Genomic DNA, 14,799 nt, shown 5'->3' with positions numbered 1-14,799 from the left:
CAATCAGTTGGGCTGCCAGACTTAACCTTTTGCCTCATCCCTCTCAACCATACAATTTTTTCAATTCCTCGTCAATCAAAGGGGAGTTAACAGGTTTTACAGTCATTTTCTTAATGGGTTGGTGCTTATTAGTAACTGGAATAAGTAGTTTCATAGGTGTGTCAAGTGCAGCATCTGGTTGCTCCTCATTACACACCACACACCAGCAAACGTTCTTTTCATCATCAACATATCAATCACTACAAATCTTCTTGTATGACCTCTATATTTAGGCCCAGCCTTTGGAACTTTGGTTTTCCGAGATATGGCTATTGTATTGAGATCATTAGATCCTATGGATTTGGATACTGCTTTAAAGCAAATATCTGTGTTAGTAAAAATGTGATCAGTACATGTTGATGATTTAATTCCTATGCTGTTTGTAACTACCCTGGTAGGTTGACTGACAACCTAATCCAGGTTGCAGGCACTGGTTACAGTTTGACATTTTTTCCTGAGTGGGCAGCTTGATGATAGTCAGTCAATATTTAAATCACCCAGAAAATAAACTTCTCTGTTGATATCACATACATTATCAAGCACTTCACACATATTATCCAAATACTGACTGTTAGCACTTGGTGGTTTATAGCAGCTTCCCACAAGAATGGGCTTTAGGTGAGGCAGTTTAATGGCTGTGTTAGGAGAAAACTGAGTATGGATCTTCAACTTTGAAGATGCTCCACAATACTAACACAAATGACAGATGTAATCCTGTACAGAATACAAATATTCAAAAACATGCATCCTGTTTGCAGCAGGGCCCCTAAGTAATACTGCCAGAAGGGTGGCAAATACATTTACTTTTTGTCTGAATACAAAGTGTTATGTTTGGGGAAAATCCTACATAACACATCACTGAGTACCACTCTTTATATTTTCAAGAATGGTGGTGGCTGCATCGTGTTATAGGTATGCTTGTCATCGGCAAGGACTAAAGAGTTTATTATAAAAAATCAACGGAATACAGCTATAAGCACAGGCAAAATCCTAGATGAAAACCTGGTTCAGGCTGTCTGCATACCAAGATGAAGTTGAATGTTCCTGAGTGGCCTAGTTACAGTTTTTACTCTTAGAGACATACCCAAAAACACTCACAGCTGTAATTTTTCCCCCAAAAGTGGTTCTTTAAAGTATTGACTCAGGGTTGTGAATACTTATGTAAATGGTATACTATATTTCTGTATTAAATTTTTCTAACTATGCAACAAATACTCAAAAGATGTTTTCACTTTGTCATTATGTATAGATTGGGGTATTATGTATAGATTGGTGAGAGAAAAAAAATGTAATTCATTTTATATTCAGGCTGTAGCACACACAACAAAATGTGGAATAAGTTCAGGGGTATGAATACTTTCTGAAGGCACTTTATCCCTCTCTTTTTTTCAATAAGAGCCTGATGTGCCAAAGGAGAATGCCAGACCTGTGAAAAAAGGTAGGTAATTCCAGTATTGACACATCAACAATGTTAATTATTATAATTATCACACATTGACAGTGTCTAAATATCATCCTTACCTTTACTGAATGCTGTTTATGAACAATCTGAAATGTCTGAAGATCAAGGAGTGGTCCTATTTCTTTAGATTGTGTTCTCTCTTGTCAATGCAGATACTCCCAAAGAAAAGGCTTCCAAATCAGTCCCTGTAATGAAAGGTATTCATGTATTGTTTGGCAGCTGTAGAAATGCCAGAATGTTGTTGCAAAGCCAACTTTTTTGATCAATTCTAGACTGCCTTTTTGGAATAATTTCAGGATATTGCAATTTGAGTTGAAGTGTGTGCTTTAATACATTTAACTCGCTAAACAGCCATGAATCACAGTTTGGTTTATTTTGCAGTTTCTGAAGTAAACCTGAATGCATTGTATTAGGTGCTCTTTTTTTAAACTCAGTTTATGCCAGTGTTTAGCTTTAAATGGATTGATTACCCTATATTCATAACCCTGATGAATAAGTTGGATTCCAAAATCGTGAACAATTACGTTGCTGGCTGCTTCTATCCTTAAGACATACCCAAAGGTATAGTAGCTACTCCATTGTCATTCACATTTCTTTCACTGTAAAATAACGGGTTTATACTGTAATCAATTATTGCTTTTATTAAATACGTAGTAAGGTTTATTTGATCTTGTTCACATTCTCAAGCTAAAAGCATAATTGCAGTATACAGACTAAAATTAAATTAAAATAAGTATATGTCTAGATTTAGGGAAATAAAAGGTGAATTGAACGGTGCATCGTTGGTCACTGAGTGGAGAGAGCACTGCGGTAGCTGCTAGGGGAGTGTGTCAGTCAGACATGGACAAGTCGGTAGCTTCTGGACGTACTGTATATTTCACCATCTCTGACGTTCTGCCCACCTTTCCATATAGCAAACTCCAACAAACCCACCCACTTGGGTGATGCTACTGCAGCCGACAGGCGCTGAAACCTCACCACACTTTAGTTTTCGGAATATTTTCCACTTTTACGAGACATCGCATGGATCTCTCTTTTCTCTCTTTAATAATTAGTGCATTTTATTTCACATTTATTTCAAAAGGGAGTCATAAATAGACATATAAACTTGCTATTGGACAAGCACCAAAATTACGATTCCACAATTTGAATGAGTTTTAGGTTTGAGTTTTACCTGTTTAAAACTACTAATAAACCCTATACCGTAACTTAATGTAAAGTGTTCCGTTTCTATTTGAATGAAGTGATTTATACAGGTTTTTCAACAGTTCTATCAGCATTTTGAATCTTTGAACTTAACACAACATACAGTAGGGCAAAAAAGTGTTTAGTCAGCCACCAATTGTGCAAGTTTTCCCACATAAAAAGATGAGAGGCCTGTAATTGTCATCATAGGTACACTTCAACTATGACAGACAAAATGAGAAAATTCCAGATAATCACATTGTAGGATTTTTTTATGAATTTATTTGCAAATTATGGTGGAAAATAAGTATTTGGTCACCTACAAACAAGCAAGATTTCTGGCTCTCACAGACCTGTAACTTCTTCTTTAAGAGGCTCCTCTGTCCTCCACTTGTTACCTGTATTAATGGCACCTGATTGAACTTGTTATCAGTATGAAAGAAACGTGTCCACAACCTCAAACAGTCACACTCCAAACTCCACTATGGCCAAGACCAAAAAGCTGTCAAAGGACACCATAAACTAAATTGTAGACCTGCACCAGGCTGGGAAGACTGAATCTGCAATAGTTTAAGCAGCTTGGTTTGAAGAAATCAACTGTGGGAGCAATTATTAGGAAATGGAAGACATACCAGACCACTGATAATCTCCCTCGATCTGGGGCTCCGAGCAAGATCTCACCCCGTGGGGTCAAAATGATCACAAGAACGGTGAGCAAAAATCCCAGATCCAGACGGGGGGACCCTAGTGAATGACCTGCAGAGAGCTGGGACCAAAGTAACAAAGCCTACCATCAGTAACACACTATGCCGCCAGGGACTCAAATCCTGCAGTGCCAGACGTGTCCCCCTGCTTAAGCCAGCACATGTCCAGGCCCCTCTGAAGTTTGCTAGAGAGCATTTGGATGATCCAGAAGAAGATTGGGAGAATGTCATATGGTCAGATGAAACCAAAATAGAACTTTTTGGTAAAAACTCAACTCGTCGTGTTTGGAGGACAAAGAATGCTGAGCTGCATCCAAAGAACACCATACCTACTGTGAAGCATGGGGGTGGAAACATCATCATGCTTTGGGGCTGTTTTTCTGCAAAGGGACCAGGACGACTGATCCATGTAAAGGAAAGAATGAATGGGGCAATGTATGGTGAGATTTTGAGTGAAAACCTCCTTCCATCAGGAAGGGCATTTAAGATGAAACGTGTCTGGGTCTTTCAGCATGACAATGATCCCAATCACACCACCCGGGCAACGAAGGAGTGGCTTCGTAAGAAGCATTTCAAGGTCTTGGAGTCTCCAGATCTCAACCCCATAGAAAATCTTTGGAGGGAGTTGAAAGTCTGTGTTGTCCAGCAACAGCCCCAAAACATCACTGCTCTAGAAGAGATCTGCAAGGAGGAATGGGCCAAAATACCAGCAACAGTGTGTGAAAACCTTGTGAAGACTTACAGAAAACGTTTGACCTCTGTTATTGCCAACAAAGGGTATATAACAAAGTATTGAGAAACTTTTGTTATTGACCAAATACTTTACCACCATAATTTGCAAATAAATTCATAAAAAATCCTACAATGTGATATTCTGGATTTTTTTTCTCATTTTGTCTGTCATAGTTGAAGTGTACCTATGATGAAAATTACAGGCCTCGCTCATCTTTTTAAGTGGGAGAACTTGCACAATTGGTGGCTGACTAAATACTTTTTTGCTCCACCGTATATAGTTGGAATCAAAGTGATAATTAAACAACAGAAGATAGATGTAGTTTTGCGTTGCCTGATCGAATGGAATTTTCCTCCTCCGTTACACCTCATAATCAGGATTGTAGTGTTAAGTCAAGTGCAGTTTGCCATTTATTTCTGTTCGTCTGAAACCCAGTCTGAATCTGCCAAATGATAGCTACCTTGTTGCTTTTCAATAGCACAACAAATGGCGCTGACAGAGAGGACTGCCTCGATTCTAGTCCTTAGGAAACTTTGCAGTATTTTATTTTTTATGTATTATTTCTTACATTATTAGCCCAGAAAATCTTATGTGTTATTACATACAGCCGGGAAGAACTATTGGATATCAGAGCGGCATCAACTTACCAGCACTATGACCAGGAATAGGATTTTCCCGAAGCGGATCCTTTGTCCAGGGCATTTGAACTGGTTCCAGAGGCCGAACCAAAACAACGCTGCCGGAGGAGAGGGAGTCGGAGCGGTCTTCTAGTCAGACTTCGGAGGCTTGCACACCACCCACCGCTTCCGAGTATATTATCCGTTAATGTCCAGTCCCTAGATAACAAAGTTAACAAAATCGGGGAAGGTTTGCTTTCCAGAGAGACATCAGGGATTGCAACGTACTCTGTTTCACAGAAACATGGCTCTCTCAGGATATGCTGCCAGTACAGCCACCTGGATTCTCAGTGCATCGCGCCGACAGGAATAAACCTCTCTCTGAGAAGAAGAAGGGCAGAGGTGTATTATTTCATGATTAACGACTCATGGTGTAATTGTACACCTGACCTAGAATTCCTCACAATTAATTGCTGACCGTATTATCTTCGGTTATTGTCACAGCCATGTATATCCCCCCTCAAGGCGATACCACGACGGCCCCCAAGCAACTTCACTGGACTTTATGCAAACTGGAAACCATATATCCTAAGACTGAATTTATTGTAGTTGGGGATTTTAACAAAGCAAATTTGAGAAAAAAGCTACCTAAATTCTATCAGCATATCGACTGTAGCACTCACACTGAAAAAACACTGGACTATAGTTACTCTAACTCCTGCAATGCATACAAGGTCCTCCCCCACCCTCCTTTCGGCAAATCTGACCATGACTCCATTTAGCCCCTCCCTTCCTATAGGCAGGAACTCAAACAGGAAGTACCCATGCTAAGGACTATTCATTAGTCTGACCAATCGGAATCCACGCTTCAAGATTGTTTTGATCACACAGACTGGGATATGTTCCAGGTAGCCTCAGAGAATAATATTGACGTATACGCTGATCGGTGAGTGACTCTATAAGGAAGTGTATAGGACCTGTCATACCCAGTGGGACAATTAAAACCTACCCTAACCAGAAACCGTATAAAGATGGCGGGCCTGCTGGTAAATAAAGCCCAACCCAACCAGGAAGCGGAGCTACCTACGGTAGGAGTCCTGACAGTACCCCCCCCCCTGACACGCGGCTTACACAGCGCGCCGACACCGGCCTCGAGGGCGACCCGAAGGGCGAGGCGCAGGGCGATCCGGATGGAGGCGGTGGAAATCCCTCAACAGTGACGGTTCCAAGATGTCCCCCACCGGTACCCAGCACCTCTCCTCCGGACAGTACCCCTCCCGGTAGTATCCCAGAATTGCCCGTATCGTGTACGCCGGGGACCCCTCGATGTCCAGAGGGGGCGGAGGGACCTCCGGAACCTCACCGTCCTGCAGGGGACCAGCTACCACCGGCCTGAGGAGAGACACATGAAACGAGGGGTTAATGCGATAATAGGAAGGGAGTTGTAACCAAAAACACACCTCGTTTATCCTCCTCAGGACTTTTAAGGGCCCCACACACCTCGACTCCAGCTTCCGGCAGGACAAGCGAAGGGGCAGGTTTCGGGTCGAGAGCCAGACGCTGTCCCCCGGTACAAACACGGGGGCCTCACTCCGGTGGCAGTCAGCACTCCTCTTCGGCCGTCCACTGGCTTGTTTGAGGGATTCCTGGACGGCCTTCCAGGTTTTCTTGGAGCGCTGCACCCACTCCTCCACCGCAGGAGCCTCGGTCTGACTCGGATGCCAAGGTGCCAGGCTGGTAGCCCAACACACACTGAAACGGTGATAAGTTCATCGAGGAGTGACGTACCTAGACCACTCCCTTGGCCGGTCCTGGCAATACGACCGCAGAAACCTACCCACCTCCTGGTTCACTCTCTCCACCTGCCCATTACTCTCTGGGTGATAACCGGAGGTCAGGCTGATCAAGACCCCCGGGCGCTCCATGAACGCCCTCCATACCCGGGATGTGAACTGGGGACCCCGATGAGAGACGATGTCCTCCAGCACCCCATAGTGCTGGAAGACATGGGTAAATAGCACCTCCGAGTCTGTAGGGCTGTAGGGAGACCGGGCAACGGGAGGAGACGGCAGGACTTAGAAAACCAAGACCATAGTGTTCCCCTGGGACAGGGGAAGATCGGTCAGGAAATCCACTGATAAGTGACACCATGGCCGTTGTGGAATGGGGAAGGGTTGTAACTTCCCTCTAGGTGCCTAGGAGCCTAGTGGGGCGCACACTGAACAGGAAGAGACATAAAACCTAACGTCCCTAGCAAAGTTGGGCCACCAATACTTCCCTCGGAGGCCCCCCACTGTCCTCGCCACCCCAGGATGACCCGAGGAGGGTAGGGTGTGAGCCCACCGAATCAGTTGGTCCCCAACACCAAGCGACACGTACTTAGGCCCAGCCGGACACTGAGGAGGCGCAGGTTCCGCCCTCAATGCCCGCTCGATGTCCAATTCCACCTCCCATACCACTGGTACCACCAGCCTAGAGGCTGAAAGGATGGGAGTAGGCTCGATGGACTGATCCTTCGTGTCATAGAGACGGGACAGCGCGTCGGCCTTTGTGTTCAGGGAGCCTGGTCTATAAGACAGAGTGAACCTGAATTGGGTGAAGCACATGGCCCACCTTGCCTGACGTGGATTCAGTCTCCTAGCTACCAGGATATACTCCAGATTCTGGTGGTCGGTCCAGATGAGAAAAGGGTGCTTAGCCCCCTCAAGCCAGTGTCTCCACACCCTCAGGGCTTTTACCACCGCTAACAACTCCCGCTCCCCCACATCATAGTTACGCTCTGGCGGCGTTTTGGTGGCGTACCTGAGCGCTGTGATAGCAAGGCACCCACCCCAGCCTCGGACGCGTCCACCTCCACTATGAATGCTAGAGAGAGGTCCGGGTGGGCCAACACGGGTGCATCCGTGAACAGCGCTTTCAACCTATTGAAGGCTCTGTCCACCTCTGCCGAACACCGCAAACGCACCGCCCCCCTTCAGCAGTGAGGTAATGTGGGCTGCTACCTGGCCAAAACCCCGGATAAACCTCCGGTAGTGATTGGCAAACCCAAGGAACCGCTGCACCTCCTTCACCGTTGTCGGAGTCGGCCAATTACGCACGGCCTTAATGCGGTCACACTCCATCACCACCCCCGAGGTGGAAATGCGATAGCCCAGGAAGGAGACGGCTCATTTGGAGAACACACACTTCTCAGCCTTGACGTATAGGTCATGCTCCAGCAGTCTACCAAGCACCTTGCGCACCAGAGACACATGCGTGGCGCGGGTGGCAGAATAGATCAGAATATCATCGATATAGACAACCACGCCCTGCCCGTGCAGCTCCCTGAGAATTTCATCTACAAAGGATTGAAATATGGCTGGAGCATTCTTTAACACATACGGCCTGACGAGGTACTCATAGTGGCCCGATGTGGTACTAAACACGGTTTTCCACTCGTCTCCATCCAGAATTACGCACCAGACTATACGCGCTCCTGAGGTCCAGTTTTGTGAAAAACTGTGCTCCGTGAAATGATTCCACCGCTGTAGCGATGAGAGGTAGTGGGTAACTAAACCCCACTTTGATGGCATTTAGACCTCTGTAATCAATGCACGGACGCAGACCTCCCTCCTTTTTCTTCACAAAAAAGAAACTCGAGGAGACGGGTGAGATGGAGCGCCGAATGTACCCCTGCCCCAGAGATTCCGTGACATATGTCTCCATAGCCAACGTCTCCTCCTGTGACAATGAGTACACGTGACTCTTGGGAAGCGCAGCGTTTACCTGGAGATTTATTGCACAATCCCCCTGTTGATTAGGTGGTAATTTAGTCGCTCTCTTACTGAAAGCGATTGCCAAATCGGCATATTCAGGGGGGATGCGCACAGTGGAAGCCTGTTCTGGACTCTCCACCGGCGTGGCACCGACGGAAACTCCCATACACCTTCCTGAACACTCCTCTGACCACCCCTGGAGAACTCCCTGTCTCCACGAAATCGTAGGATTGTGACTAGCCAGCCAGGGAATCCCCAGGACCACTGGAAACGCAGGCGAATCGATAATGAAGAGACTAATCCGCTCCTTATGATTCCCCTGCGTCACCATGTCCAGTGGAACCGTGGCCTCCCTGACCAACCCTGACCCTAATGGCCGGCTATCTAGGGAGTGCACGGGGAAGGGAGAATCTATCGGCACTAGTGGAACACCCAGTTTGATGGCGAGTCCACAATCCATAAAATTCCCAGCTGTGCCTGAATCGACTAGCGCCTTTTGCTGGGAAGAGGGGAAAAAAAATCAAGAAACAAAATCAAGACAAACATTTGACCAACAGGGGGTTCTGGATGAGTTTGGTGCTGACTCACCAAAATAAATGCCCCAAACACGGGGGACTTAAATAGTCCAGCAAAAAAAAACAAACACAGGCGGGCCTGCTGGTAAATAAAGCCAAACCAATCAGCCTAAAACAAACACAGGTGAAACCAATAAACAGAAAAGGGGAAAAGGGATCAGTGGCAGCAAGTAGGCCGGTGACGACAACCGCGGAGCGCCACCCGAACAGGAAGAGGAGCTACCTTCGGTAGGAGTCGTGACACCAACCTTAATATGATGGTTATTATATCAATATTTGCGCATAAAGACGTTTCCACTGCTATTTCTCACATAATTCATTTTACAGACTCTAAAAGATCCACCTTGTCTAACGTATTTTGTTTTGTTGACTTAGTTTACCAACCAATTTTACCAACAATTTTGTATTTTGTTTTGTCGACATAGTTTACCAACCAATTTTACCAACAATTTTGCTGTTTACATCAACCCTGTCGTGACATTTTGTACTTTGTACTTTACTAACATAAAAAGGTTGGATGGAAACCTGGTTAATGGCACAAAAATGGTTAGAAGATTTTCAGAAACACATAACAATTGTTTTATTGGTGTCCCTTTCTAATATAGAAAAGTCTGCTGAGAAGAAGCCTGCCAAAGAAGAGAAAGCAAAGGGTAATAACCCTATTCTTTTATATTCCATTCCATTCCATTCTAGTCTTTTCTATTTTATTCTATTTCTATTCTATCCTATTCAGCAACTGAAATCTAAAGGCACTCCGTGATTCTGAAGCAATTTCATCTCACAAGAAACTTAAACATTGTGTGATTCGTAATTTGCATGCATGCACAAGAGGTTAAAGTAGTTATGGGTTAGGGTAGCATAGTTAGGGTAGCATTTGTTGGCAGAAAGATAGTCAGAAGGGATAGTGACCCGTTGCCACTTATCAAACCAATCAGATATGTATCTTGGGTGGAGCTGCATAACAGAAGTGGTGTTTCTGAAAATAATTCTGACTTGCAACAATCTAGCTCACAATCAAACACGAGGGTTGTCCAAACTTCTAATAGTTGTGTCAACAAGACGAGATTTGTAAAAACTAGCCACGTGAGACTAGGGTTTGGTTTAAGCATGCTAGAGGGTGGTTAGGGTTAGGGCAAAGTTAGAGAAAATAAACATGCCAAAACAAAGACACTTGCAGCATACCAGTCCTGCAAGTTATGCCACCCCCGACCAACTTTTCATTCATTCCACACCTCTTCTTTCCAAAACGTAACTTACAGAGGTTTCCATCCTTAAAACAATTAGCTCAAGTCTGTGTTTCTCATGAACGTCTAGACTCATTGAAACATTGATCATTGTGACATTAAAATCATGACCTCTTTCTTCAACAGCAGAGCCTGTTATAACAGACCCCTTTGCCACAGAAGGTAAATATTATTTTCACACAGTAGCACTCCAAATATTATATTTTAAGGGCAGTCTATGGATCACATACCAGTTACACTTTTAATCAAGTATAACTTATAAGGCCTTCATAAGCCCTGTGCAGTATAAGGCCAACATAAATGCTTCTCAAATGATTTATAAGCTAATGATGGGAAGTGGACTGTTTCTTTTTTTTATACTCTGGATAATTTTCAGATGAGATGCCCTACTTCCAGTGCTTTTTTGTGGATGAAGATGAGGCCCAGTATCCCTTCTACCCTTTCTCACCTCTCCAGATGTGAGAGCCTTGCCCAGTGAAGAGCACAGTATAGAAAGCAATGGGACGAGATGGGCTACACCTTTAGTGTGGAGTTCATAATAAAACCAAGCCATGGAATCCACTACTGCTATGTTGCAGCCTAGCGTCCTGAGCTGGTCTTCAACAGAAACCTAGGACAGCAAAGCACTTTGAGTGAATTCGTTGAGCTCTCATGGGTAGCCAACATCATTCCTGTCCAAATGTGTTTGTGTTATATTTTGTTTTTGATAGCTGATATGGCATGAGTTGATCTATATCAGGACATAAGTATTTTGAATGAAACAATGCATACTGTGTTTACATCTGCAGGTTAGCCTTTTTTAGGGCCATGCTAATTTGCTTGATTCAATTCCCGCTTTGATAGTTGTCAGTTTTCTCAATTGAATGGTATATTTAAACAAATTTGAACACAGATTGTACCGTTGGCTTTCATACTTTTCAAATTCTCAGTGCAGCGCAAGCAATTTATCTGTCTGTCATCACATTCAGTTGAATTGGAACTGCATATGGAAGCCGAGCAGTGTTGGTCTAGAATTTGGGGGAAGAGCTTGGTTGGGCTGGACTACAGACTGCTGCTCTGTTGCTGTGGACTCTGAATTACGCTTTATTTACATGAACATGGGCACTATATCATTGCTCCCATACTAAGACATCAGTGGGTCGTTCCATCTAAAAAAATCACAAGAAAGAGGCTTTTGACACCCACCTTCTCAGATTGTACTGAAATTGTTTCTGTTAGAGAACAGATAAGATTAGTGTTCCTGCAACAATATTTTGTTGAAATATAATTTGATATCTGAGAAATTAAGCTAATTGATTCCACCCAAATTGGCCATTACATTCAATAAATGTAGACCCTAACCTCCAGGATTGCTTTTCTTAAGGAATTCCTCCCCCACATGTTAAAGGGACAGTTCACCTAAATTACGTAATTACATTTGGTTTCCTTACCTGTTAGCAGTCTTTGAAGAAATAAATTAAACAGCCCATGTGTTGGTTTTGTTGTCCACTGACTCAAATGCAAACTGTTTTGCATTTGTGACACAACTCCAATGCAAGTCAATGGTACCTGTATTAGCATTTTCATGCTTCATGTCCAAATAATTCTGAAGTATTTAAAGCTGTTATGTTACTGACAGATGATTTATAGATATGAAGCTTGGAAATGCTTAGGTACCATTGACTTGCATTGGATTTGTGCCACAAATGCTAAAAAGTTAGCATTTCAAACACCGGCCAGATTAACAAAACCAAAACATGGGTTGCTGTCATAACTTGCCCCTAAACTGCTTACAGGGTAAGGAAACAATATGTCATTTGGGTGAACAATCCCTTTAACACTGAGGGGATTCTGAAAAAAATAACTACAAGTAGGAACAGCACCATCTAGTGGTCAGAACATTGTAATATCAAGATGTAGGATGGGGCATTAACCTAACTTAAATTATTAATTTCTCTGAACAGGAAGAAAAAAACATCACCAAATTCACTGAGAATACATTACATAGGATGAAGAAATAACACTGAGTCACAGCTCCATACTATTCATCAAACATAGAGAACTAATACTGTATTCTCTTTATTAGGGTGGGATTGGTGTGGGGTGTGTGGTGTCCGTGGGTGGCTTTTGATAGTTTCTTTCGATTCCTCATGTTTTACTCCTTGTTAGAAAAAGGTTTGGTCCAAATCCGATGTTAGGTACTATATTTATTGAATATTATATGATTCATATAATATTCAATAATTATACTACCTAACATCGGATTTGGACAAAATGTTTTTCTAACAAGGAGTGAGACATGAGGAATCGATAAATTTAAATGGGCAATTTGTGTGCAATCAATTAGCGTAAGTACTCAGATTAAATTATATTTCAACAAAATAATATTGCAGAAATGCTAATCTTATCTGTTTCTAACTACAGAAATGAAATTATTTCAGACCAATCTGCGATGCTGGGTGTCATGGCTTGCTGAAATGACATACAACAACCTCAGTGGATTTTTACCTTACTTTGTGAGACGTTTTTGTTTTTAATGTTGCATTTCTTGCCCTTCTGTTCACAATGGTAACTCACAATGAGATAGTACTTCCATTGTAGCTGAATATGTTTCCTCATTGATTTTCAGGCTACATTGCTTTCTTCCATTTTCTTCTATTCCTCTTCATCAGTCTGCGTTTGTTAACTTTGAGGAAGCATAAAGTTTTTCATCAAATTCGTAGGGACCTCATACTCACATTAAAAAAAATGATGTTGGTGCCTCGAAGTCTGTGAAGTTGTTTTTGTATTGTATGTACTATATGTCTGGAAAGGAATAAGCATAACCTATATATCCATGAGAGCTCCCAGATTCTGATAAAACACCCTCTGGCTTTCCCACAGGTGACAAGTGGCAGACTCAGTCATGGTGTTCTGAAGCCTTATCAACCATCTATACTTCTACAAAATGCTCCTCATTTTGATAGGAGTGCTGATTCTAAGCATTTAATTGTCTGAACCTCCAGAATGAGGTTGAAGAATAATTTTTAATGGGTAACACGTCCGTTGGAATGCACTTGTTGCAATCGGGTGTCGCTGAAATATTTCATTTTGTGTGATAATCCATTTTGAACTCATTTAAAGTTGGTGTTGTCCATTTGTATCAACATAAGTTAGATACCATTTCTTGCACTGGATTACACCATCAAGGACCTTAAACTAACTGGAACATGAGAGGAGAATACATATATTAATGATCAAAATCAATGTTTGTATCCCGTATCTATTTATTGATAGACCAAAAGGAACAGCTGCATAGCTCATGAGTATCACAGAGTAGTGTCCTTTTGGTAGGGTTTACACAACTGGCAAAATGGTTGAAATAAGGTGTGGGAAAAATAAACAAATCCAGTTTACCATTCTGTGATGCGTATAGTGACTTATGAATCATATATAATCAAGTGCTATAGTAATATAAACAATATATTATATTATTTATATAATTATAATATTATCAACAATAGTGGTAATAATAATGCATGTATGACAATTGTATTTATTTTTGTGCTATGAAATGTACAGATTTATAACATTTCAGATTGATTACTTTATAATCTCTGAAAGACAAGTTGGGATAGCAGTCAACACATAAACCTACTTCTACCTCTTAGCGTCCCCTGAGACGTCTGCGTCCCACCCAGCCATCTGGAAATGCAAATGCGCTACGCCAAATGCTAATAGCACTCGTTAAAACTCAAACGTTCATTAAAACACACATGCAGGGTACTGAATTAAATTGTGTGATTGTGAATCTAGCCAACAAGTCAGATTTTTAAAATGCTTTTCGGCGAAAGCATGAGAAGCTATTATCTGATAGCATGCAACACCCCGAAATACCTGAAGGCGACGTAAACAAAAGAATTAGCGTAGCCGGCGCTACACAAATAGCAGAAATAAAATATAAAACATTCATTACCTTTGACGAGCTTCTTTGTTGGCACTCCTATATGTCCCATAAACATCACTATTGGGTCTTTTTTTCGATTAAGTCGGTCCATATATACCCTAAATATCAATCTATGAAAACTGTGTGATCCATAAAAAAACACCGTTTGAAAACGTTACGTCATTTTTTTAAATCAAAAAAGTTGACGATAAACTTTCACAAAACACTTCGAAATACTTTTGTAATCCAACTTTAGGTATTAGTGAACGTTAATAATCTATCAAATTGATCACGGGGCGATGTGTATTCAATAGCTCCACGTCTTCAAATCATGTTCCGAAATCTCTCTTCCAAAACTTCCTTTCGGAGACCGGATGGAAAGGGGTCTCTCTTCTTCGTTTGACCAAGAAACAACGTCCAGGCAATTGACAAGACTGGTGACATCGTGTGGAAGCTGTAGGACTTGCAATCTAAGCCCCATTTAATTTGGTCTCCCATAGACAATACATGCAAGTGGCGCATTGATATTTTTTTCAGTTTTCAGTGATCAGTTTTTCTTGCGCTTTTCGATGAAACACACG

At 42.4% G+C, this 14,799-nt stretch overlaps 1 protein-coding gene across 1 annotated transcript in view; it reads left to right on the top strand.

Moving 5' to 3' along the window:
* si:ch211-266g18.10 (titin) overlaps window positions 1-13,053 on the top strand; it is a 156,254-nt gene extending 143,201 nt beyond the window's left edge. The window contains exons 91-95 of the mRNA XM_042330732.1: window positions 1,436-1,477; window positions 1,654-1,698; window positions 9,676-9,720; window positions 10,441-10,476; window positions 10,691-13,053. Coding sequence (XP_042186666.1) covers window positions 1,436-1,477; window positions 1,654-1,698; window positions 9,676-9,720; window positions 10,441-10,476; window positions 10,691-10,776 — 254 coding nt within the window. The 3' untranslated portion in view covers window positions 10,777-13,053. The remainder of the gene's footprint in view (window positions 1-1,435; window positions 1,478-1,653; window positions 1,699-9,675; window positions 9,721-10,440; window positions 10,477-10,690) is intronic.
* Window positions 13,054-14,799: the final 1,746 nt, after the last annotated feature.

This window comes from Oncorhynchus tshawytscha, linkage group LG12, assembly GCF_018296145.1.
Source record: "Oncorhynchus tshawytscha isolate Ot180627B linkage group LG12, Otsh_v2.0, whole genome shotgun sequence".
Classification (NCBI taxonomy): domain Eukaryota; kingdom Metazoa; phylum Chordata; class Actinopteri; order Salmoniformes; family Salmonidae; genus Oncorhynchus; species Oncorhynchus tshawytscha.
Note: the sequence above shows the minus strand (reverse complement) of the source record. Positions and strands in the feature narration are given on the sequence as shown.